This window comes from Electrona antarctica, assembly GCF_951216825.1.
Source record: "Electrona antarctica genome assembly, chromosome: 16".
NCBI lineage: Eukaryota > Metazoa > Chordata > Actinopteri > Myctophiformes > Myctophidae > Electrona > Electrona antarctica.
The window spans coordinates 3,525,663-3,550,878 of NC_136797.1; the positions used below are offsets into that span (position 1 = coordinate 3,525,663).

General features: G+C 48.6%; 3 protein-coding genes across 3 annotated transcripts in view; 1 reads left to right on the top strand and 2 right to left on the bottom strand.

Moving 5' to 3' along the window:
* The window catches only part of LOC306940214 (tenascin-like), a 122,485-nt gene extending 100,333 nt beyond the window's left edge, over nucleotides 1-22,152 (top strand). The window contains exons 31-38 of the mRNA XM_079525236.1: nucleotides 193-336; nucleotides 3,620-3,750; nucleotides 16,249-16,381; nucleotides 18,095-18,246; nucleotides 18,863-18,959; nucleotides 19,753-19,914; nucleotides 20,518-20,681; nucleotides 21,843-22,152. Of these exons, the coding sequence (XP_079381362.1) occupies nucleotides 193-336; nucleotides 3,620-3,750; nucleotides 16,249-16,381; nucleotides 18,095-18,246; nucleotides 18,863-18,959; nucleotides 19,753-19,914; nucleotides 20,518-20,681; nucleotides 21,843-21,953 (1,094 nt within the window). The 3' untranslated portion in view covers nucleotides 21,954-22,152. The remainder of the gene's footprint in view (nucleotides 1-192; nucleotides 337-3,619; nucleotides 3,751-16,248; nucleotides 16,382-18,094; nucleotides 18,247-18,862; nucleotides 18,960-19,752; nucleotides 19,915-20,517; nucleotides 20,682-21,842) is intronic.
* Nucleotides 1-25,216, bottom strand: part of LOC306940285 (CD209 antigen-like protein A) — a gene marked incomplete at its 5' end in the record, with an annotated part of 342,118 nt that overhangs the window by 302,472 nt on the left and 14,430 nt on the right. The gene's annotated exons all lie outside the window — the stretch shown is intronic.
* Nucleotides 1-25,216, bottom strand: part of LOC306939895 (uncharacterized protein) — a 355,389-nt gene that overhangs the window by 202,037 nt on the left and 128,136 nt on the right. The window lies entirely within an intron of this gene.

Sequence of the window (25,216 nt, forward strand, 5' to 3'; positions counted from 1 at the left end):
CAGAGCGAGGGCGAAATCTGTATTACCGCATGGGTTTTTCGTCTTGCTTAATAGGGCCCATAGTGTCTATTTTACGTCATGATAATGTATTCAAACGGGTGTGTGTGTGTGTGTGTGTGTGTGTGTGTGTATGCGTTTGTGTGTGTGCGTGTGCGTGTGTGTGTGTGTATGCGTTTGTGTGTGCGCGTGCAGTGCCCCCCGTTGAGGAGCATGTTTCGGGGAACGTGGTGGAGTTGGAGATGGGCTCTCTGGTTCCCGCCACGCGCTACACCGTGGACGTCTACGCCACCAGAGAGACGCTGCACAGTGTCTCCGCCTCCACCGGCTTCACCACAGGTACAGGACGCTCACAACGACAACGCGCCGGTTAACTCAACCACCGCCAGGGGGGGGCGCTACAGCGATAGTTAAGCAACCGCCAACCGTTCACCGCCATTCCATTTGCTGTCTCCCCCAAAACAGCGATGGTGAAGGTGGCCGCGCTGATCAGACTAATCACTGGCTAAGAGTCTTTAGAAGCCGGGGCTGGACTGGGACAAAAATGCGGCCCGGTCCTTTTCGCGTGAATTTGGCCCAGACCGGCCCACCACAACCAGCGCGCAGACAGCAGAAACTCTACCGCTCGCTCCGTCGAGGCACACACACACAAACGAGCCCTAATACCACCACTTTTACAGAACAACATAAATGATACAAACCAACAGAAGACAACTACACAACCCTTTGTAGAGGGTTTATTTGTCACTCACTGATACAGGTACAGTGAAATTATCATGATGGCACTGGCAGAATGGCAGCACGCCCGGACCTTTCCTGGTGGCCTGCCGCCTATTGGCCTGCCTGCCTGTCATGGCGGCCCCCTACGGTCGCGGCCCACCGGGAATATGCCCGGCACGTCCTGTGGCCAGTCCAGCCCTGCTAGAAGCGTTCATATTTTAGATGCACGGTTCACGGGGAGTTGCTATTGAGCCACTAAACACAGTCGCTTTATTCATCCAGCGTGATTTGAAATGGAATACTCTTAAAAAGGACTAGAAAGGCCTCATCCACCACCTTGCTTTTTTTCAATGCATTGAGGCTGAAGGGGAAGCAATGGAACACGGAGCTGCCGCTCAACCCCACAAGGCCACTGCATGGCCATGACAATATTCCCTCCAAATTTCTCAGAGACTCAGCCATCTCTATAGCTCCAATCATCACCCACATAGTAAACCTCTCCATCAAACAGGGACAGGTCCCCCAAGATTTCAAACTGGCCAAAGTAACCCCCTTGCACAAGAAAGGGAGTAAATTAGACCCCGGCAACTACCGCCCTATTTCTATTCTAAGCTCCATCTCGAAAGTGATGGAAAAAATAGTCTATGAACAGGTTGAAAAGTATCTTGCCACTAATAAATTAATGTACGAGTTCCAATCTGGCTTCAGAACGTCCAACTCCACTGACACATGCCTTCTCTATTTGAGCGACCACATCAAACATGAGGTGGATGCTGGCAAATACTGCGGCATGGTCATGCTGGACCTCCAAAAGGCTTTTGACACCGTGAACCACTCCATACTGGTTAACAAGCTAAAAGCAATTGGTTTCGATAGCACATCAGTGAGCTGGATGCAATCCTACCTGGAGGGGAGAGAACAGATGGTGGAGGTGAATGGAACACTGCCCCCCCCCCCTCCCAGTGAGCTGTGGCGTTCCACAAGGGAGCATACTAGGGCCTTTACTGTTCCTAATATATGTTAACGACATGACTTCAGCTTGTGACTGCAACTTGTTCCTGTTCGCAGATGACTCGGCACTGCTAGTCTCGGACAGGAACAAACTGCAGGTTGAAAAGGCCCTCAGCTCTGAACTCGGTAGAATCTGCACCTGGCTCGCTGATAACAAACTATCTTTACACCTGGGAAAAACTGAATCCATTCTCTTTGGCTCTAATAGTAATCTCAGCAAGGCAAATGGCTTCTTGGTTAGAGTGGGTGACAATGTTATCACACGTAAAGATGAAATTACCTACCTAGGTTCCATCCTGGAGGCTAATCTTTCCGGTGATAAAATGGCCACCAACGTAATCAAAAAGGTCAACCATAGAACAAGATTCCTTTACAGGATCTCCTCACTGGTCAACAAAAACACCTTGAAGACCTTAACAGGAGCCCTTGTACAAGGTTTCTTTGACTATGCATGCACCTCCTGGTACCACAGCACCTCAAAGGCCCTTAAAACCAGGCTCCAGACTTCCCAAAAGAAACTGGTCAGGCTCCTACTTGATCTAGCCCCCCGAACCCACCTCACCCCTGCCCACTTCGACAGGCTGGAATGGCTTAGGGTCGACGACAGAGTACAGCATCTTGCAATGGGTCTGGTCCACAAGATTCGATACACCACCAAGATACCCATGTACCTGTCTAGATACTTCCTTAATGTTAACGAAGTCCACACCCACAACACCAGAGGGAGTGCAACGAACCATGTACAACCCAGATTCGGCACAAACAAGGGACTAAATTATTTTCGCTCCTATGCCACCAAAATGTGGAACGCCCTACCAACAGTGCGACATGCGAATCCCTTGACTCCTTCATAACCGCTCTCAAAGGGCACCTACGGACGGCTGCAATTCCCTTTTTCCCTCACTGTATATGTATCTTTTCCCTTTTTACCTCCTTTATGATGAATTCCTGTTCTGTCCTTTGTCTATATAGAAGTGTCTATTTGTACGTCTCTAAATGTTTTTGATGAATTGAACATGGTGGACCCTATTGGAAACAAGTGTAATGCTTAATTGGGTCGTCCACTCACAGTTAACAGCCTTTGTATTGAGTTTGTGCTTGAAATGTACTGTAATTCTGCAAACTGTTAATACATTTTTCAATCAATCAATCAAAAAAGCTTTGACAGCACTAAGTGATACGGGTTGTTTTTGGCAGCAAATTTATATTTTAGTTTCTTGAATAGTTTCCATTTAGTTTTAGTTACATTTTTGTCACCTGGAATGTTTTAGTGTTGGTCTAGTTTTAGTCGACTAAATATCATAAGATTCTAGTCAACTAAATCTACAGTTGATTTGCAGGGCGGCTGTGGCTCAGGAGGTAGAGCAGGTCGTCCAATGATCCATGGGTCGGCGGTTCGAATCCCGGCTCCTCCTGTCTACATGTCGAAGTGTCCTTGGGCAAGACACTGAACCCCAAATTGCTCCCGATGTGCTGGTTGGTACCTTGCATGGCTTCCGCCGCCATCGGTGTATGAATGTGTGTGTGAATGGGTGAATGTAATGCACAATCTATGTAAAGCGCCTTGGATAAAGGCGCTATATAAATGTACCATTTACCATTTAATCGAACAAAATTTATTTTGGTGGACCTAAATGCCGTCGTAATGACTGATTTTACACAGCGCGACGCGTTGTGTAAAATGACTCCTACTGGATCGATTGTCCACTGGTCCCTTCCTAACCTTTTAGTCTAGTTTTTATGTGTTGACGAAATTCGTCATAGTTTTAGTCGACGAAAACAACACTGCTAAGATGTCCAGATATTTTCCGTCCAAATCAACAGCTCTCTCTCTCTCTCGCTCTCTCTCTCTCTCTCTCTCTCTCTCTCTCTCTCTGTGTGTGTGTTTCAGAGCTGGACGCCCCTCGTGACCTCGAGGTCAAAGACGTCCACACGGACAGCGCTACGGCCGTGTGGAAACCGCCACGAGGCGACATCGCCGGATATACACTGAGCTACACCTCCCCCGACGGAGTCACTAAGGTAAACTACACCTCCCCCGACGGAGTCACTAAGGTAAACTACACCTGCCCTGACGGAGTCACTAAGGTAAACTACACCTCCCCCGACGGAGTCACTAAGGTAAACTACACCTCCCCCGACGGAGTCACTAAGGTAAACTACACCTCCCCCGACGGAGTCACTAAGGTAAACTACACCTGCCCTGACGGAGTCACTAAGGTAAACTACACCTCCCCCAACGGAGTCACTAAGGTAAACTACACCTCCCCCAACGGAGTCACTAAGGTAAACTACACCTCCCCCGACGGAGTCACTAAGGTAAACTACACCTCCCCCGACGGAGTCACTAAGGTAAACTACACCTCCCCTGACGGAGTCACTAAGGTAAACTACACCTCCCCCAACGGAGTCACTAAGGTAAACTACACCTGCCCTGATGGAGTCACTAAGGTAAACTACACCTCCCCCGACGGAGTCACTAAGGTAAACTACACCTGCCCTGACGGAGTCACTAAGGTAAACTACACCTCCCCCAACGGAGTCACTAAGGTAAACTACACCTCCCCCGACGGAGTCACTAAGGTAAACTACACCTGCCCTGACGGAGTCACTAAGGTAAACTACACCTGCCCCGACGGAGTCACTAAGGTAAACTACACCTCCCCCGACGGAGTCACTAAGGTAAACTACACCTGCCCCGACGGAGTCACTAAGGTAAACTACACCTCCCCCGACGGAGTCACTAAGGTAAACTACACCTGCCCTGACGGAGTCACTAAGGTAAACTACACCTGCCCCGACGGAGTCACTAAGGTAAACTACACCTGCCCTGATGGAGTCACTAAGGTAAACTACACCTCCCCCGACGGAGTCACTAAGGTAAACTACACCTGCCCTGACGGAGTCACTAAGGTAAACTACACCTCCCCCGACGGAGTCACTAAGGTAAACTACACCTGCCCTGACGGAGTCACTAAGGTAAACTACACCTGCCCTGACGGAGTCACTAAGGTAAACTACACCTGCCCTGACGGAGTCACTAAGGTAAACTACACCTGCCCTGATGGAGTCACTAAGGTAAACTACACCTGCCCCGACGGAGTCACTAAGGTAAACTACACCTCCCCCGACGGAGTCACTAAGGTAAACTACACCTGCCCCGACGGAGTCACTAAGGTAAACTACACCTGCCCTGACGGAGTCACTAAGGTAAACTACACCTGCCCTGACGGAGTCACTAAGGTAAACTACACCTCCCCCAACGGAGTCACTAAGGTAAACTACACCTCCCCCGACGGAGTCACTAAGGTAAACTACACCTGCCCTGACGGAGTCACTAAGGTAAACTACACCTCCCCCGACGGAGTCACTAAGGTAAACTACACCTCCCCCGACGGAGTCACTAAGGTAAACTACACCTGCCCTGACGGAGTCACTAAGGTAAACTACACCTCCCCCGACGGAGTCACTAAGGTAAACTACACCTCCCCCGACGGAGTCACTAAGGTAAACTACACCTGCCCCGACGGAGTCACTAAGGTAAACTACACCTCCCCCAACGGAGTCACTAAGGTAAACTACACCTGCCCCGACGGAGTCACTAAGGTAAACTACACCTGCCCTGACGGAGTCACTAAGGTAAACTACACCTGCCCCGATGGAGTCACTAAGGTAAACTACACCTCCCCCAACGGAGTCACTAAGGTAAACTACACCTGCCCTGACGGAGTCACTAAGGTAAACTACACCTGCCCTGACGGAGTCACTAAGGTAAACTACACCTGCCCCAACGGAGTCACTAAGGTAAACTACACCTGCCCCGACGGAGTCACTAAGGTAAACTACACCTCCCCCGACGGAGTCACTAAGGTAAACTACACCTGCCCTGACGGAGTCACTAAGGTAAACTACACCTCCCCCGACGGAGTCACTAAGGTAAACTACACCTGCCCTGACGGAGTCACTAAGGTAAACTACACCTGCCCTGACGGAGTCACTAAGGTAAACTACACCTGCCCCGACGGAGTCACTAAGGTAAACTACACCTCCCCCGACGGAGTCACTAAGGTAAACTACACCTGCCCTGACGGAGTCACTAAGGTAAACTACACCTCCCCCGACGGAGTCACTAAGGTAAACTACACCTGCCCCGACGGAGTCACTAAGGTAAACTACACCTCCCCCGACGGAGTCACTAAGGTAAACTACACCTGCCCTGACGGAGTCACTAAGGTAAACTACACCTGCCCTGACGGAGTCACTAAGGTAAACTACACCTCCCCCGACGGAGTCACTAAGGTAAACTACACCTGCCCTGACGGAGTCACTAAGGTAAACTACACCTGCCCTGACGGAGTCACTAAGGTAAACTACACCTGCCCTGACGGAGTCACTAAGGTAAACTACACCTGCCCTGACGGAGTCACTAAGGTAAACTACACCTCCCCCGACGGAGTCACTAAGGTAAACTACACCTGCCCTGACGGAGTCACTAAGGTAAACTACACCTGCCCTGACGGAGTCACTAAGGTAAACTACACCTGCCCTGACGGAGTCACTAAGGTAAACTACACCTGCCCTGACGGAGTCACTAAGGTAAACTACACCTGCCCTGACGGAGTCACTAAGGTAAACTACACCTGCCCCGACGGAGTCACTAAGGTAAACTACACCTGCCCCGACGGAGTCACTAAGGTAAACTACACCTGCCCTGACGGAGTCACTAAGGTAAACTACACCTCCCCCGACGGAGTCACTAAGGTAAACTACACCTGCCCTGACGGAGTCACTAAGGTAAACTACACCTGCCCTGACGGAGTCACTAAGGTAAACTACACCTCCCCCGACGGAGTCACTAAGGTAAACTACACCTGCCCCGACGGAGTCACTAAGGTAAACTACACCTGCCCTGACGGAGTCACTAAGGTAAACTACACCTGCCCTGACGGAGTCACTAAGGTAAACTACACCTCCCCCGACGGAGTCACTAAGGTAAACTACACCTCCCCCGACGGAGTCACTAAGGTAAACTACACCTCCCCTGACGGAGTCACTAAGGTAAACTACACCTCCCCTGACGGAGTCACTAAGGTAAACTACACCTGCCCTGACGGAGTCACTAAGGTAAACTACACCTGCCCTGACGGAGTCACTAAGGTAAACTACACCTCCCCCGACGGAGTCACTAAGGTAAACTACACCTGCCCTGACGGAGTCACTAAGGTAAACTACACCTGCCCTGACGGAGTCACTAAGGTAAACTACACCTGCCCCGACGGAGTCACTAAGGTAAACTACACCTCCCCCGACGGAGTCACTAAGGTAAACTACACCTCCCCCGACGGAGTCACTAAGGTAAACTACACCTCCCCTGACGGAGTCACTAAGGTAAACTACACCTCCCCTGACGGAGTCACTAAGGTAAACTACACCTCCCCTGACGGAGTCACTAAGGTAAACTACACCTGCCCCGACGGAGTCACTAAGGTAAACTACACCTGCCCCGACGGAGTCACTAAGGTAAACTACACCTGCCCCGACGGAGTCACTAAGGTAAACTACACCTGCCCTGACGGAGTCACTAAGGTAAACTACACCTGCCCCGACGGAGTCACTAAGGTAAACTACACCTGCCCTGACGGAGTCACTAAGGTAAACTACACCTCCCCCAACGGAGTCACTAAGGTAAACTACACCTCCCCCGACGGAGTCACTAAGGTAAACTACACCTGCCCTGACGGAGTCACTAAGCTAAACTACACCTCCCCCGACGGAGTCACTAAGGTAAACTACACCTGCCCTGACGGAGTCACTAAGGTAAACTACACCTCCCCCGATGGAGTCACTAAGGTAAACTACACCTGCCCTGACGGAGTCACTAAGGTAAACTACACCTCCCCCGATGGAGTCACTAAGGTAAACTACACCTGCCCTGACGGAGTCACTAAGGTAAACTACACCTCCCCCGACGGAGTCACTAAGGTAAACTACACCTGCCCCGATGGAGTCACTAAGGTAAACTACACCTCCCCCGACGGAGTCACTAAGGTAAACTACACCTGCCCTGACGGAGTCACTAAGGTAAACTACACCTGCCCTGACGGAGTCACTAAGGTAAACTACACCTGCCCTGACGGAGTCACTAAGGTAAACTACACCTGCCCTGATGGAGTCACTAAGGTAAACTACACCTGCCCTGACGGAGTCACTAAGGTAAACTACACCTGCCCTGATGGAGTCACTAAGGTAAACTACACCTGCCCTGACGGAGTCACTAAGGTAAACTACACCTGCCCTGATGGAGTCACTAAGGTAAACTACACCTGCCCTGACGGAGTCACTAAGGTAAACTACACCTGCCCTGATGGAGTCACTAAGGTAAACTACACCTGCCCTGACGGAGTCACTAAGGTAAACTACACCTGCCCTGATGGAGTCACTAAGGTAAACTACACCTGCCCTGACGGAGTCACTAAGGTAAACTACACCTGCCCTGACGGAGTCACTAAGGTAAACTACACCTGCCCTGATGGAGTCACTAAGGTAAACTACACCTGCCCTGACGGAGTCACTAAGGTAAACTACACCTGCCCTGACGGAGTCACTAAGGTAAACTACACCTGCCCTGACGGAGTCACTAAGGTAAACTACACCTCCCCCGACGGAGTCACTAAGGTAAACTACACCTGCCCCGACGGAGTCACTAAGGTAAACTACACCTCCCCCGACGGAGTCACTAAGGTAAACTACACCTCCCCCGACGGAGTCACTAAGGTAAACTACACCTCCCCTGACGGAGTCACTAAGGTAAACTACACCTGCCCCGACGGAGTCACTAAGGTAAACTACACCTGCCCCGACGGAGTCACTAAGGTAAACTACACCTCCCCCGACGGAGTCACTAAGGTAAACTACACCTGCCCCGACGGAGTCACTAAGGTAAACTACACCTCCCCCGACGGAGTCACTAAGGTAAACTACACCTCCCCTGACGGAGTCACTAAGGTAAACTACACCTGCCCCGACGGAGTCACTAAGGTAAACTACACCTGCCCCGACGGAGTCACTAAGGTAAACTACACCTCCCCCGACGGAGTCACTAAGGTAAACTACACCTGCCCTGACGGAGTCACTAAGGTAAACTACACCTGCCCTGACGGAGTCACTAAGGTAAACTACACCTCCCCCGACGGAGTCACTAAGGTAAACTACACCTGCCCTGACGGAGTCACTAAGGTAAACTACACCTGCCCCGACGGAGTCACTAAGGTAAACTACACCTGCCCTGACGGAGTCACTAAGGTAAACTACACCTCCCCCGACGGAGTCACTAAGGTAAACTACACCTGCCCTGACGGAGTCACTAAGGTAAACTACACCTGCCCTGACGGAGTCACTAAGGTAAACTACACCTCCCCCGACGGAGTCACTAAGGTAAACTACACCTGCCCTGACGGAGTCACTAAGGTAAACTACACCTCCCCCGACGGAGTCACTAAGGTAAACTACACCTCCCCCGACGGAGTCACTAAGGTAAACTACACCTGCCCCGACGGAGTCACTAAGGTAAACTACACCTGCCCTGACGGAGTCACTAAGGTAAACTACACCTCCCCCGACGGAGTCACTAAGGTAAACTACACCTCCCCCGACGGAGTCACTAAGGTAAACTACACCTCCCCCGACGGAGTCACTAAGGTAAACTACACCTGCCCTGATGGAGTCACTAAGGTAAACTACACCTGCCCCGACGGAGTCACTAAGGTAAACTACACCTCCCCCGACGGAGTCACTAAGGTAAACTACACCTGCCCCGATGGAGTCACTAAGGTAAACTACACCTCCCCCGACGGAGTCACTAAGGTAAACTACACCTGCCCTGACGGAGTCACTAAGGTAAACTACACCTCCCCCGACGGAGTCACTAAGGTAAACTACACCTGCCCCGACGGAGTCACTAAGGTAAACTACACCTCCCCCGACGGAGTCACTAAGGTAAACTACACCTGCCCTGACGGAGTCACTAAGGTAAACTACACCTGCCCTGACGGAGTCACTAAGGTAAACTACACCTGCCCTGACGGAGTCACTAAGGTAAACTACACCTGCCCCGACGGAGTCACTAAGGTAAACTACACCTGCCCTGACGGAGTCACTAAGGTAAACTACACCTGCCCTGACGGAGTCACTAAGGTAAACTACACCTGCCCCGACGGAGTCACTAAGGTAAACTACACCTGCCCCGACGGAGTCACTAAGGTAAACTACACCTGCCCCGACGGAGTCACTAAGGTAAACTACACCTGCCCTGACGGAGTCACTAAGGTAAACTACACCTGCCCTGACGGAGTCACTAAGGTAAACTACACCTGCCCTGACGGAGTCACTAAGGTAAACTACACCTGCCCCGATGGAGTCACTAAGGTAAACTACACCTCCCCCGACGGAGTCACTAAGGTAAACTACACCTGCCCTGATGGAGTCACTAAGGTAAACTACACCTCCCCCGACGGAGTCACTAAGGTAAACTACACCTGCCCTGACGGAGTCACTAAGGTAAACTACACCTCCCCCGACGGAGTCACTAAGGTAAACTACACCTGCCCTGATGGAGTCACTAAGGTAAACTACACCTGCCCTGACGGAGTCACTAAGGTAAACTACACCTGCCCTGACGGAGTCACTAAGGTAAACTACACCTCCCCCGACGGAGTCACTAAGGTAAACTACACCTGCCCCGACGGAGTCACTAAGGTAAACTACACCTCCCCCGACGGAGTCACTAAGGTAAACTACACCTGCCCTGATGGAGTCACTAAGGTAAACTACACCTCCCCCGATGGAGTCACTAAGGTAAACTACACCTGCCCTGACGGAGTCACTAAGGTAAACTACACCTGCCCTGATGGAGTCACTAAGGTAAACTACACCTCCCCCGACGGAGTCACTAAGGTAAACTACACCTGCCCTGATGGAGTCACTAAGGTAAACTACACCTCCCCCGACGGAGTCACTAAGGTAAACTACACCTGCCCTGATGGAGTCACTAAGGTAAACTACACCTCCCCCGATGGAGTCACTAAGGTAAACTACACCTGCCCTGACGGAGTCACTAAGGTAAACTACACCTGCCCTGACGGAGTCACTAAGGTAAACTACACCTGCCCTGACGGAGTCACTAAGGTAAACTACACCTGCCCCGACGGAGTCACTAAGGTAAACTACACCTGCCCTGACGGAGTCACTAAGGTAAACTACACCTGCCCTGACGGAGTCACTAAGGTAAACTACACCTGCCCCGACGGAGTCACTAAGGTAAACTACACCTGCCCCGACGGAGTCACTAAGGTAAACTACACCTGCCCCGACGGAGTCACTAAGGTAAACTACACCTGCCCTGACGGAGTCACTAAGGTAAACTACACCTGCCCTGACGGAGTCACTAAGGTAAACTACACCTCCCCCGACGGAGTCACTAAGGTAAACTACACCTGCCCTGACGGAGTCACTAAGGTAAACTACACCTCCCCCGACGGAGTCACTAAGGTAAACTACACCTGCCCTGACGGAGTCACTAAGGTAAACTACACCTGCCCTGACGGAGTCACTAAGGTAAACTACACCTCCCCCGACGGAGTCACTAAGGTAAACTACACCTGCCCTGACGGAGTCACTAAGGTAAACTACACCTGCCCTGACGGAGTCACTAAGGTAAACTACACCTGCCCTGACGGAGTCACTAAGGTAAACTACACCTCCCCCGACGGAGTCACTAAGGTAAACTACACCTGCCCTGACGGAGTCACTAAGGTAAACTACACCTGCCCCGACGGAGTCACTAAGGTAAACTACACCTGCCCCGACGGAGTCACTAAGGTAAACTACACCTGCCCCGACGGAGTCACTAAGGTAAACTACACCTCCCCCGACGGAGTCACTAAGGTGAACTACACCTGCCCCGACGGAGTCACTAAGGTAAACTACACCTCCCCCGACGGAGTCACTAAGGTAAACTACACCTGCCCTGACGGAGTCACTAAGGTAAACTACACCTGCCCTGACGGAGTCACTAAGGTAAACTACACCTGCCCTGACGGAGTCACTAAGGTAAACTACACCTGCCCTGACGGAGTCACTAAGGTAAACTACACCTCCCCCGACGGAGTCACTAAGGTAAACTACACCTCCCCTGACGGAGTCACTAAGGTAAACTACACCTCCCCCGACGGAGTCACTAAGGTAAACTACACCTGCCCTGACGGAGTCACTAAGGTAAACTACACCTGCCCTGACGGAGTCACTAAGGTAAACTACACCTGCCCCGACGGAGTCACTAAGGTAAACTACACCTGCCCCGACGGAGTCACTAAGGTAAACTACACCTGCCCCGACGGAGTCACTAAGGTAAACTACACCTGCCCCGACGGAGTCACTAAGGTAAACTACACCTCCCCCGACGGAGTCACTAAGGTAAACTACACCTGCCCTGACGGAGTCACTAAGGTAAACTACACCTCCCCCGACGGAGTCACTAAGGTAAACTACACCTCCCCCGACGGAGTCACTAAGGTAAACTACACCTGCCCCGACGGAGTCACTAAGGTAAACTACACCTGCCCCGACGGAGTCACTAAGGTAAACTACACCTCCCCCGACGGAGTCACTAAGGTAAACTACACCTCCCCCGACGGAGTCACTAAGGTAAACTACACCTCCCCCGACGGAGTCACTAAGGTAAACTACACCTCCCCCGACGGAGTCACTAAGGTAAACTACACCTGCCCTGATGGAGTCACTAAGGTAAACTACACCTGCCCTGATGGAGTCACTAAGGTAAACTACACCTCCCCCGACGGAGTCACTAAGGTAAACTACACCTGCCCTGACGGAGTCACTAAGGTAAACTACACCTGCCCTGATGGAGTCACTAAGGTAAACTACACCTGCCCTGACGGAGTCACTAAGGTAAACTACACCTGCCCTGACGGAGTCACTAAGGTAAACTACACCTGCCCTGACGGAGTCACTAAGGTAAACTACACCTGCCCTGATGGAGTCACTAAGGTAAACTACACCTGCCCTGATGGAGTCACTAAGGTAAACTACACCTGCCCTGACGGAGTCACTAAGGTAAACTACACCTGCCCTGACGGAGTCACTAAGGTAAACTACACCTCCCCCGACGGAGTCACTAAGGTAAACTACACCTGCCCCGACGGAGTCACTAAGGTAAACTACACCTCCCCCGACGGAGTCACTAAGGTAAACTACACCTCCCCCGACGGAGTCACTAAGGTAAACTACACCTGCCCTGACGGAGTCACTAAGGTAAACTACACCTGCCCCGACGGAGTCACTAAGGTAAACTACACCTCCCCCGACGGAGTCACTAAGGTAAACTACACCTCCCCCGACGGAGTCACTAAGGTAAACTACACCTCCCCCGACGGAGTCACTAAGGTAAACTACACCTCCCCCGACGGAGTCACTAAGGTAAACTACACCTGCCCCGACGGAGTCACTAAGGTAAACTACACCTCCCCCGACGGAGTCACTAAGGTAAACTACACCTCCCCCGACGGAGTCACTAAGGTAAACTACACCTCCCCCGACGGAGTCACTAAGGTAAACTACACCTGCCCCGACGGAGTCACTAAGGTAAACTACACCTGCCCTGACGGAGTCACTAAGGTAAACTACACCTGCCCTGACGGAGTCACTAAGGTAAACTACACCTGCCCTGACGGAGTCACTAAGGTAAACTACACCTCCCCCGACGGAGTCACTAAGGTAAACTACACCTGCCCCGACGGAGTCACTAAGGTAAACTACACCTGCCCTGACGGAGTCACTAAGGTAAACTACACCTGCCCTGACGGAGTCACTAAGGTAAACTACACCTGCCCTGACGGAGTCACTAAGGTAAACTACACCTCCCCCGACGGAGTCACTAAGGTAAACTACACCTCCCCCGACGGAGTCACTAAGGTAAACTACACCTGCCCCGACGGAGTCACTAAGGTAAACTACACCTCCCCCGACGGAGTCACTAAGGTAAACTACACCTGCCCCGATGGAGTCACTAAGGTAAACTACACCTGCCCTGACGGAGTCACTAAGGTAAACTACACCTCCCCCGACGGAGTCACTAAGGTAAACTACACCTCCCCCGACGGAGTCACTAAGGTAAACTACACCTCCCCCGACGGAGTCACTAAGGTAAACTACACCTGCCCCGATGGAGTCACTAAGGTAAACTACACCTGCCCTGACGGAGTCACTAAGGTAAACTACACCTCCCCCGACGGAGTCACTAAGGTAAACTACACCTCCCCCGACGGAGTCACTAAGGTAAACTACACCTCCCCCGACGGAGTCACTAAGGTAAACTACACCTCCCCCGACGGAGTCACTAAGGTAAACTACACCTGCCCTGACGGAGTCACTAAGGTAAACTACACCTGCCCCGACGGAGTCACTAAGGTAAACTACACCTGCCCCGACGGAGTCACTAAGGTAAACTACACCTGCCCCAACGGAGTCACTAAGGTAAACTACACCTCCCCCGACGGAGTCACTAAGGTAAACTACACCTGCCCTGACGGAGTCACTAAGGTAAACTACACCTGCCCTGACGGAGTCACTAAGGTAAACTACACCTCCCCCGACGGAGTCACTAAGGTAAACTACACCTCCCCCGACGGAGTCACTAAGGTAAACTACACCTGCCCTGACGGAGTCACTAAGGTAAACTACACCTCCCCCGACGGAGTCACTAAGGTAAACTACACCTGCCCTGACGGAGTCACTAAGGTAAACTACACCTGCCCTGACGGAGTCACTAAGGTAAACTACACCTCCCCCGACGGAGTCACTAAGGTAAACTACACCTGCCCTGACGGAGTCACTAAGGTAAACTACACCTGCCCTGACGGAGTCACTAAGGTAAACTACACCTCCCCCAACGGAGTCACTAAGGTAAACTACACCTCCTTCGACGGAGTCACTAAGGTAAACTACACCTGCCCCGATGGAGTCACTAAGGTAAACTACACCTCCCCCGACGGAGTCACTAAGGTAAACTACACCTCCCCCGACGGAGTCACTAAGGTAAACTACACCTGCCCTGATGGAGTCACTAAGGTGAGCTACAAAAGGCATGGAGCTGGAGCTAGTCCCGCAAGTATGGAAGGTGGAGAGGGGTGTATGGGGAGGGCTGGGGGGCCGGTCCAAGGGGCCAGTGAGGCTATTCAACGTTGAAGCCCTCCTCCCTAGTGGTAGGAGGAGGGACTACAGGCGGACCCGTGGATTCATGACCGGGAAACCCCGTGCAGCTGGGCTTTAACATTGAGCGCTCGGTTGCACTTCCGCATTTGACCACCAAAATTTGGTGGTCAAATGCGGAAGTAGACGTTCTGAGACGGTACTTCCGGCAGTCTTCCGGGTGCTTCAAAACGCCACTGAGCAACTTCCACTGACATGAATAGCTGGGGGGGCGGAGCTTCACGCCAGTTCAGTCTCTATCCTTTTATATACTCTATGGGCCGGTCACCGGTTACTCAAACCCCAAGGAGATCCCACACTCGCCACCCTGACCCGTACACCTCCCCTGACGGCATCACCAAGGTACGTGTGGAAGAAATAGCAGATCTACAAGCTCACAGGAACTGAGTACACCATAGAAACAGTGCCTGTTGTGCACCGGGCCTATACTCGGGAACGATGCAAATACAGGGAATGAGCCATCTTGCCATCAGAGTTTGGAAAGCGCTCGTTTTCAGCAAAGCAACGTCCTGCTGCCTCCTGCATTATGTGCAAATTCAAAACAGGTGGTACGCAGGGCCGTTGAGTGATATCTAACGAGCACTTCCAAACTGCAACACTTAGAAAGAAAGCAGCTCATAATGTCTACGGTGGATTTCTATGAAACAAACACTTTGCAGACAGAAAGAGGATAATTCCAGCTTTTCGTACAGCTGCAATGTTGGTGAGTTTGACGTTGTGTAAAAACAATCAGACAGGACTTTTCTGTTTGGATGAATGGGCTGTTAACAGTTTGACGGCCGCTAATTGTTTAATCCAGGGTTCCACCGCGCATAACACGCTATACCCGACATTTGTTTAATGCGTTTAATTTGCCGTTTTAAAATAATTATGGTCCATGGAAACAAGTCATTGGGATTTTGCTGGTGTTATCCTTGGCTTTTACTGTACCACGTGTTGATTATATTTACTGTACCACGTGTTGATTATATTTACTGTACCACGTGTTGATTTACTGTACCACGTGTTGATTATATTTCGGACAAATGAAGAATGCAATTGATTAAAAAAACGAAGTGTTGTCACGAAACCTTTGTTGTGTTTATTGTCATTTTACTTCCTTCGTTTTTGTCACATTTCATAACGCTGGTGTGTGTGTTTGTGTTTGTGTTTGTGTTTGTGTGTGTTTGTGTGTGTGTTTGTGTGCGTGTGTGCGTGCGTGCGTGCGTGCGTGCGTGCGTGCGTGCGTGCGTGCAGGAAATGTTGCTGAGTCCTACCGCCAGCTCCTACAGCATGAAGCAGCTGTCTGGATCAACAGAATACACTGTCACGCTGCAAGCCGTCACCAGGGGGCAGAAGAGCACACATGTCAGCACTGTCTTCACCACAAGTATGAGAACCTTCTACATTCATTCATACATTACTCTCTCAATCATCCATCCATCCATCCATCCATCCATCCATCCATTACTCCCTCAAACCAAAAAAGCAAAGCAAAGTTCTTTGTTTACCCAGGGTGAATGGACTAAGCTCGAGATGCTTGTTTACAGCCAGACCCTGCTCATAGAACATTTCATGGTAGGGGTTCAATGCCTTGCTCAAGGGCACTTCAGCGGTGGTAATTTTAACGTGCCGGTCCGGGGATTCGAACTGGCGACCTTCCGATAACAAGACCGCTCCGCAAACCGTTCGGCCACCGCTGCCCCTAACCTTAATGGAGTGTGACTCCGGACAGAAGTGGAAGCCACAGTGTCGATTTTGTTGACTAAACTAGGACGAAAAATGTCGGTCGACTACCTTTTGTCACCGAAAAATAAATGAAAACGAGATAAAAAACCAAGCTATGACAAATAAGACTAAATATATTGACAATTTCCTCAACAAATAAAAACTAGGCGCTAGTGCACAAGAGATCCAGGAGAACTAAAAGACAAGTCGTTTTATGTTGAGTTGCACTCGGGTGTTGCGTTCAGAAAATAGCATAACTACAAGCTTGTGGATCGGCTATATGCACGCACGCAGGCACGCACGCAGGCACGCACGCACGCAGGCACGCACGCACACAGGGTTTCCACACACAACAGTGACATTATGCATAAAGTACAACAGCAGAGATGACAATAAGCTAGCAACCTAACCCAAGAATCATATTTTAATAACCATGTGTGTTGTTTCTGTAGTTGGTAAACTGTACAGCTACCCCAGGGACTGATATATACAGGAATTATGTGTTCTGTAGTTGGTAAACTGTACAGCTACCCCAGGGACTGATATATAATCATGTGTTCTGTAGTTGGTAAACTGTACAGCTACCCCAGGGACTGATATATAATCATGTGTTCTGTAGTTGGTAAACTGTACAGCTACCCCAGGGACTGATATATAATCATGTGTTCTGTAGTTGGTAAACTGTACAGCTACCCCAGGGACTGATATATAATCATGTGTTCTGTAGTTGGTAAACTGTACAGCTACCCCAGGGACTGATATATAATCATGTGTTCTGTAGTTGGTAAACTGTACAGCTACCCCAGGGACTGATATATAATTATGTGTTCTGTAGTTGGTAAACTGTACAGCTACCCCAGGGACTGATATATAATCATGTGTTCTGTAGTTGGTAAACTGTACAGCTACCCCAGGGACTGATATATAATCATGTGTTCTGTAGTTGGTAAACTGTACAGCTACCCCAGGGACTGATATATAATCATGTGTTCTGTAGTTGGTAAACTGTACAGCTACCCCAGGGACTGATATATAATCATGTGTTCTGTAGTTGGTAAACTGTACAGCTACCCCAGGGACTGATATATAATCATGTGTTCTGTAGTTGGTAAACTGTACAGCTACCCCAGGGACTGATATATAATCATGTGTTCTGTAGTTGGTAAACTGTACAGCTACCCCAGGGACTGATATATAATCATGTGTTCTGTAGTTGGTAAACTGTACAGCTACCCCAGGGACTGATATATAATCATGTGTTCTGTAGTTGGTAAACTGTACAGCTACCCCAGGGACTGATATATAATCATGTGTTCTGTAGTTGGTAAACTGTACAGCTACCCCAGGGACTGATATATAATCATGTGTTCTGTAGTTGGTAAACTGTACAGCTACCCCAGGGACTGCGCCCAGCTCTTCCTGAACGGCGAGACCACGTCAGGCGTCTACACCATCTACCTGGCCGGAGACGAGAAGCAGCCCGTCCAAGTGTTCTGTGACATGGACACCGAGGGAGGAGGCTGGACGGTGAGTTTACTGTGACATCACACCGAGGGAGGAGTTAGTTCACTGTGACATCACACTGAGGGAGGAGTTAGTTCACTGTGACATCACACTGAGGGAGGAGGCTGGACGGTGGGTTTACTGTGACATCATGATCACACCGAGGGTGGAGTTAGTTCACTGTGACATCACTCCGAGGGTGGAGTTAGTTTACTGTGACATCACACTGAGGGTGGAGTTAGTTTACTGTGACATCACACCGAGGGAGGAGGCTGGACGGTGAGTTTACTGTGACATCACACCGAGGGTGGAGTTAGTTTACTGTGACATCACACCGAGGGTGGAGTTAGTTTACTGTGACATCACACTGAGGGTGGAGTTAGTTTACTGTGACATCACACCGAGGGAGGAGGCTGGACGGTGAGTTTACTGTGACATCACACCGAGGGTGGAGTTAGTTTACTGTGACATCACACCGAGGGTGGAGTTAGTTTACTGTGACATCACACCGAGGGTGGAGTTAGTTTACTGTGACATCACACCGAGGGTGGAGTTAGTTTACTGTGACATCACACTTAGGGTGGAGGGTGAGTTAGTTCACTGTGACATCATGTATTTAAATGTATGTCAATACATTCAGGTGTTCCTGAGGCGTCAGGATGGAAAACTAAACTTCTACAAGAAGTGGAAGAACTACACGGCTGGCTTTGGTGATCTGAACGATGAGTTCTGGATGGGTGAGTACTGTCATATATTTATACTAACCAGTAAGAGGTGGATGGGTGAGTACTGTCATATATTTATACTAACCAGTAAGAGGTGGATGGGTGAGTACTGTCATATACTTATACTAACCAGTAAGAGGGCGAGAATCCACCTGGGTAGACGGTGCTGGTCGAGCACTGGCGCTTTGGCATGGGGGGGGGGGGTCAGATCAACATATGGAATGAATTTTGTACTGGCCATATATGGAGAGCGTCTTGACTGTACAGGGTTTGATGAGGTCAGATCAACATATGGAATGTCAGAACATGAAGGATGGGTGGGGAAGGATCAACATATGGATTGTCAGAACAGGTCAGTTCCATATATGGAGATCTAAGGGTTTGAGGTTTGAGGTCAGATGTAGAGTTGGCTGGCCGGCTCCATATATGCAGATATGGAGAATAAGGGTCTCCATGATGTCACGTGATGTCACAAGATGTCACGAGGCATTGGCCATATATGGAGGCGTGATGTCACAAGGTGTGACCATATATGGAGACGTGATGCCACGAGGCGTGATCATATATGGAGGAGGTGTGGGTGACTAACTAACGGACGGACGGATGGGAGATGTAGGTTTTCATAGTAAATATAATGACCATGTTGTTTCCAGGTCTGTCCAGCCTGTTTCTCATTACAACATGTTGTTTTCATGTCCCATGATCTAATGTATCTCATGTTGTTTCCAGGTCTGTCCAGCCTGTTTCTCATTACAACATGTTGTTTTCATGTCCAATGATCTAATGTATCTCATGTTGTGTCCAGGTCTGTCCAGCCTGCACAAGATGACGTCTTCCGCTCAGTACGAGCTGCGCGTGGACCTGAGGGACGGCGCCGATTCCGCACACGCTCAGTACGACAAGTTCATCGTATCGGAACCCCGGTCGCGATACAAGCTCTATATAGGAGGTTACAGTGGGACGGCAGGTATGGGCAATTATCTGTATTACTATTATGTATTATTGTATCATTATTATTTGTATTATTATATAACACACCATTTTAAGCTCTATAGTGGAAGGAGCTTATAGTGGAAGCGCAGGTATGTTCAAAACATCAACCCCTTAAAGGTTGAGAGTCAGACTAAAATAACATATAGGGCCCTATCTTGCCCCTTTATCCCTAAACTAAAATAACATATAGGGCCCTATCTTGCCCCTTTATCCCTAAACTAAAATAACATATAGGGCCTTATCTTGCCCCTTTATCCCTAAACTAAAATAACATATAGGGCCCTATCTTGCCCCTTTATCCCTAAACTAAAATAACATATAGGGCCCTATCTTGCCCCTTTATCCCTAAACTAAAATAACATATAGGGCCCTATCTTGCCCCTTTATCCTTAAACTAAAATAACATATAGGGCCCTATCTTGCCCCTTTATCCCTAAACTAAAATAACATATAGGGCCCTATCTTGCCCCTTCATCCCTAAACTTGCGAAAGTTTTCTCCTACACGTATATTTTCAAAATAACAAAAATCCCTGTCACCGCCTATAATTTGACGTCATCCCTCCATTTGTTTCTCAGGTGATTCGCTGAACTACCACAATGGCCGTCCCTTCTCCACCTACGACAACGACAACGACAGTGCGGTCACCAACTGTGCCTTGTCCTATAAGGGAGCCTTCTGGTATAAAAACTGTCACCGAGTTAACCTTATGGGCAAATATGGTGACGCCAGTCACAGTAAGGTATGTATGTAGAAGTCATCAAAACTATATTCAACAAAATGTTGCCATTACTATAAACTATGTATACCGTATTGCGTATTGATACCGTGAGATTTCCGAGCGGTATTCAGTTATTTATTTTACTATGCTGTGCTACTCGCAATGTTTTTTTTTTTGGTGCATGGCAGTGATGTCATGCCAAAGCACAACCAAATTTGACTGTTTATAATATTCATATATTAATAATCATGTTTTTGATAGCAGAGGCAGTAGCATAGGCATCGCGAGTGTTTCTCGTGCCAAAAAATAAATACTTGCAATGGATTGAGAATCATGGAAAAACCCTAGTTTGACCCCTCACATGATACTTAAAGCAGAATGTAAAATGTTGCCTGCATATATGTAAGTATCACAGATTCTCCTGTAGGGAAACTGAATTTCAATCTTTGCGAGATGTGTTACTACTGTATAGACACCTTTACAAACACATCGGTGAAGAAATGTATTGGTAAGGAATTTATTTCCAGATTGTATTTATATCCCCTGACTACTTCAAATGAATGCTAGACTCATTGAAACCACACGTCTTTGCTTCTGCTGACTGATATTGTCCTTCTAATGAATGTTAGACTTGTTGAAAAGTAAAACAGACGTCTCTGCTTCTGGTGACTGATATTGTCCTTCTAATGAACATTAGACTCATTGAAAACACACGTCTCTGCTTCTGGTGACTATTATTGTCCTTCTAATGAATGTTAGACTGGTTGAAAATACACTTCTCTGCCTCTGGTGACTATTATTGTCCTTCTAATGAATGTTAGACTGGTTGAAAACACACTTCTCTGCTTCTGGTGACTATTATTGTCCTTCTAATGAATGTTAGACTGGTTGAAAACACACGTCTCTGCTTCTGGTGACTGATATTGTCCTTCTAATGAATCTTAGACTGGTTGAAAACACACTTCTCTGCTTCTGGTGACTATTATTGTCCTTCTAATGAATGTTAGACTGGTTGAAAACACACGTCTCTGCTTCTGGTGACTGATATTGTCCTTCTAATGAATGTTAGACTGGTTGAAAACACACTTCTCTGCTTCTGGTGACTGATATTGTCCTTCTAATGAACATTAGACTCGATTATTCTCAATAATACAAGCTTTGGGGTCTTTCCTTTCCCCACAGGGCATCAACTGGTTCCACTGGAAGGGCCACGAGCATTCCATTCCGTTTGCGGAGATGAAGCTGAGGCCGCTCCACTTCATGAACTTTGAGAGCAGAAGGAAGAGATCCTAGAGGTCCCTTTAAATGGAGATATTTCACCTTCAAACGTGTTTGGAGTCATTTCAACTCGGTCTACTTAAAACATGTTTGGAGTAATTTCAACTCGGTCTACTTAAAACATGTTTGGAGTCATTTCAACTCGGTCTACTTAAAACATGTTTGGAGTAATTTCAACTCGGTCTAACATGTTTGGAGTCATTTCAACTCTATACTCCGGCTTTTGTGAACACCCCGGATAGCTTTCAGTATTTAGATTATTGTATTACACGGCTTGGTTGAATGCTTGATTCTGATTGGCCAGTCAATTATCCCTTACATATTTATTTCATCAGACACATCCCCTTCCTATACAAACCCGTTGTAACTTCAAATTCCATTTGAACCATGACAGATTCATGGAAAACACCCATACTTGGTTCTGGTGACTGATATTGTCCTTCTAATGTGTTTTTTCCATTACTTTTTGAAATGGAGTATACCCTGGGTATATGTAGAGGAAGGGGGCGTGTCTGATAACATGAATCATCAATTATCTAAACACTGAATCAAGCAATTTAAAAAAAAACGGGGTGTCCGGGGTGTTCACAAATGCCCGAGTAGATGTTAAAATGACCCCAAACATGTTTGAATGTGAAATATCCCCCCCCCCCTTTTTTACTGCAGTACAGCCCCGCCACTGCCTAACCTCTCTAACAACCAACCAATATTTATATCTCCTTATCCTCAATTCACTCGACAAGCCAGTTAACGACAAGCCAAGAAAATAATGACAATGAAAAGTTAGTCTCTCAAGCCGGCCACGTCTTCCACGATCTTCGCTAAACGCACAGTCTGTAACGACGCCTCCTGGAGGCCGCGGACAGAAGCCGTCATATGTTAGTATGTTTTAAGAATGTACATTTATGCTAAGCAGCCAACTAGGTAGAAAAGTATCCATCCATCCATCTTTGACCGCTTATCCATAGTAGGGTCGCGGGGGCAACAGCTCCACCAGAGTGCTCCAGACTTCCCTCTCCAGAGCAACATTAGTGACTTCCTCCTGGGGGGATCCCGAGACGTTCCAAGGCCAGTGAGTCAATGTGTTTCCTCCAACTGCGCCTTGGTCTGCCCCGGGGTCTCCTCCCAGTGGGACGTGCCTCGAGGACCTCCCTATAGGGAGACGCCCGAGAGGCATCCTAACCAGATGCCTCGAGGACCTCCCCTAGGGAAACGCCCGAGAGGCATCCTAACCAGATGCCTCGAGGACCTCCCTAGGGAGACGCCCGAGAGGCATCCTAACCAGATGCCTCGAGGACCTCCCTAGGGAGACACCGAGAGGCATCCTAACCAGATGCCTCGAGGACCTCCCTAGGGAGACGCCCGAGAGGCATCCTAACCAGATGCCTCGAGGACCTCCCTATAGGGAAACGCCCGAGAGGCATCCTAACCAGATGCCCGAACCACCTCAACTGGCTCCTTTCCAGGCGAAGAAGCAGCGGCTCTACTCCGAGTCTCTCTCGCGTGGCTGAACTTCTCACCCTGGGCTATATCCACCCCTTAACCCTTATCCCTAAACTTATTTGCCATTTTTTACTATTTAAAAAAAACCTTTTAAAATAGTTCAAATAGCTGATCTACAAGCTCACAACGTGTAGATGTAGATGTAGATCGGCTAGTTGAACTATTTAAAAATGATTTTTTTTGATTTTCAAAATAGTAAAAAATGGAAAATAAGTTTAGGGATAAGGGATAAGGGTGGTGCAAGATGGAGCCCCCTATATCTCTAAGGGAGATGCCAGCCACCCGTCGGAGAAAACTCATTTCGGCCGCTTGTATTCGCGACCTTTTTCATTTAGATGACTCATTTACGCGACTGTGAAGACGAAACGGACGTGGCGTCCGCTATAGTTTTGCGTTTTGCATTTCCGGGTGTTAGCGAAACATCTTTGAAAATCTGCTGCTTTGAGAGACTAATGAAAAATAAATATATACATAACATTACACCAAAGATAAATAATTGGACTGAAAGATGTGCAGGTAACAGCATTTTATTTGTGTAAATAATCCATCGGAAGATAATATTGCCTTATTTGATGCTATTTTTTATATTATTATTTCTACTTGAATGTTTTGATTTCCATGCATTGGCAAGGTAGACATTCACGCTGAGAATGACGAGTATTGTAAATGTACATGGGATGAGAATGACAAGTATTGTAAATGTACATGGGAGTATTGTAAATGTACATGGGATGTAACGATAGCAAAACCCTCGCAATGTGACAATCTCACGATAACAAGTTCACGCTACGATATTTATCATGATAATTAGAGATTAAAAGAAAGAAATCTGTGGGACAAGTTTAAATTCTCCCTGTCGTATAGATGCCATCAAGGGCCCACCATGACATTGAGATTATATGTTTTAATGTCGTTATCAGGATATCCTGATAACGATAATATTGTTACATCCCTAAAATCTACTCTAGGGTTTTCTGCTATCTTCCCCACTCTGTTGTTTTGCTGTGCTTGTCTTGCCGTTCATGACTTGGTGATGTTGAAACAAACCACTGTCTTCTGCTCATGAACCCGCTCAACTGAACCTCTGTCTTCTGCTCATGAACCTGAACCTCTGTCTTCTGCTCATGAACCCGCTCAACTGAACCTCTGTCTTCTGTTCATGAACCTGAACCTCTGTCTTCTGCTCATGAACCTGAACCTCTGTCTTCTGCTCATGAACCTGAACCTCTGTCTTCTGCTCATGAACCCACTCAACTGAACCTCTGTCTTCTGTTCATGAACCTGAACCTCTGTCTTCTGCTCATGAACCTGAACCTCTGTCTTCTGCTCATGAACCCACTCAACTGAACCTCTGTCTTCTGTTCATGAACCCGCTCAACTGAACCACTGTCTTCTGCTCATGAACCAGTTCAACTGAACCTCTGTCTTCTGCTCATGAACCAGCTCAACTGAACCTCTGTCTTCTGCTCATGAACCCGCTCAACTGAACCTCTGTCTTCTGCTCATGAACCAGCTCAACTGAACCTCTGTCTTCTGCTCATGAACCTGAACCTCTGTCTTCTGCTCATGAACCTGAACCTCTGTCTTCTGCTCATGAACCTGAACCTCTGTCTTCTGCTCATGAACCTGAACCTCTGTCCTCTGCTCATGAACCTGAACCTCTGTCTTCTGCTCATGAACCTGAACCTCTGTCTTCTGCTCATGAACCCGCTCAACTGAACCTCTCCAGGAGGCCATACTCCACAGGAAGCATTTCAAGAGCGTTTCATGGTTAA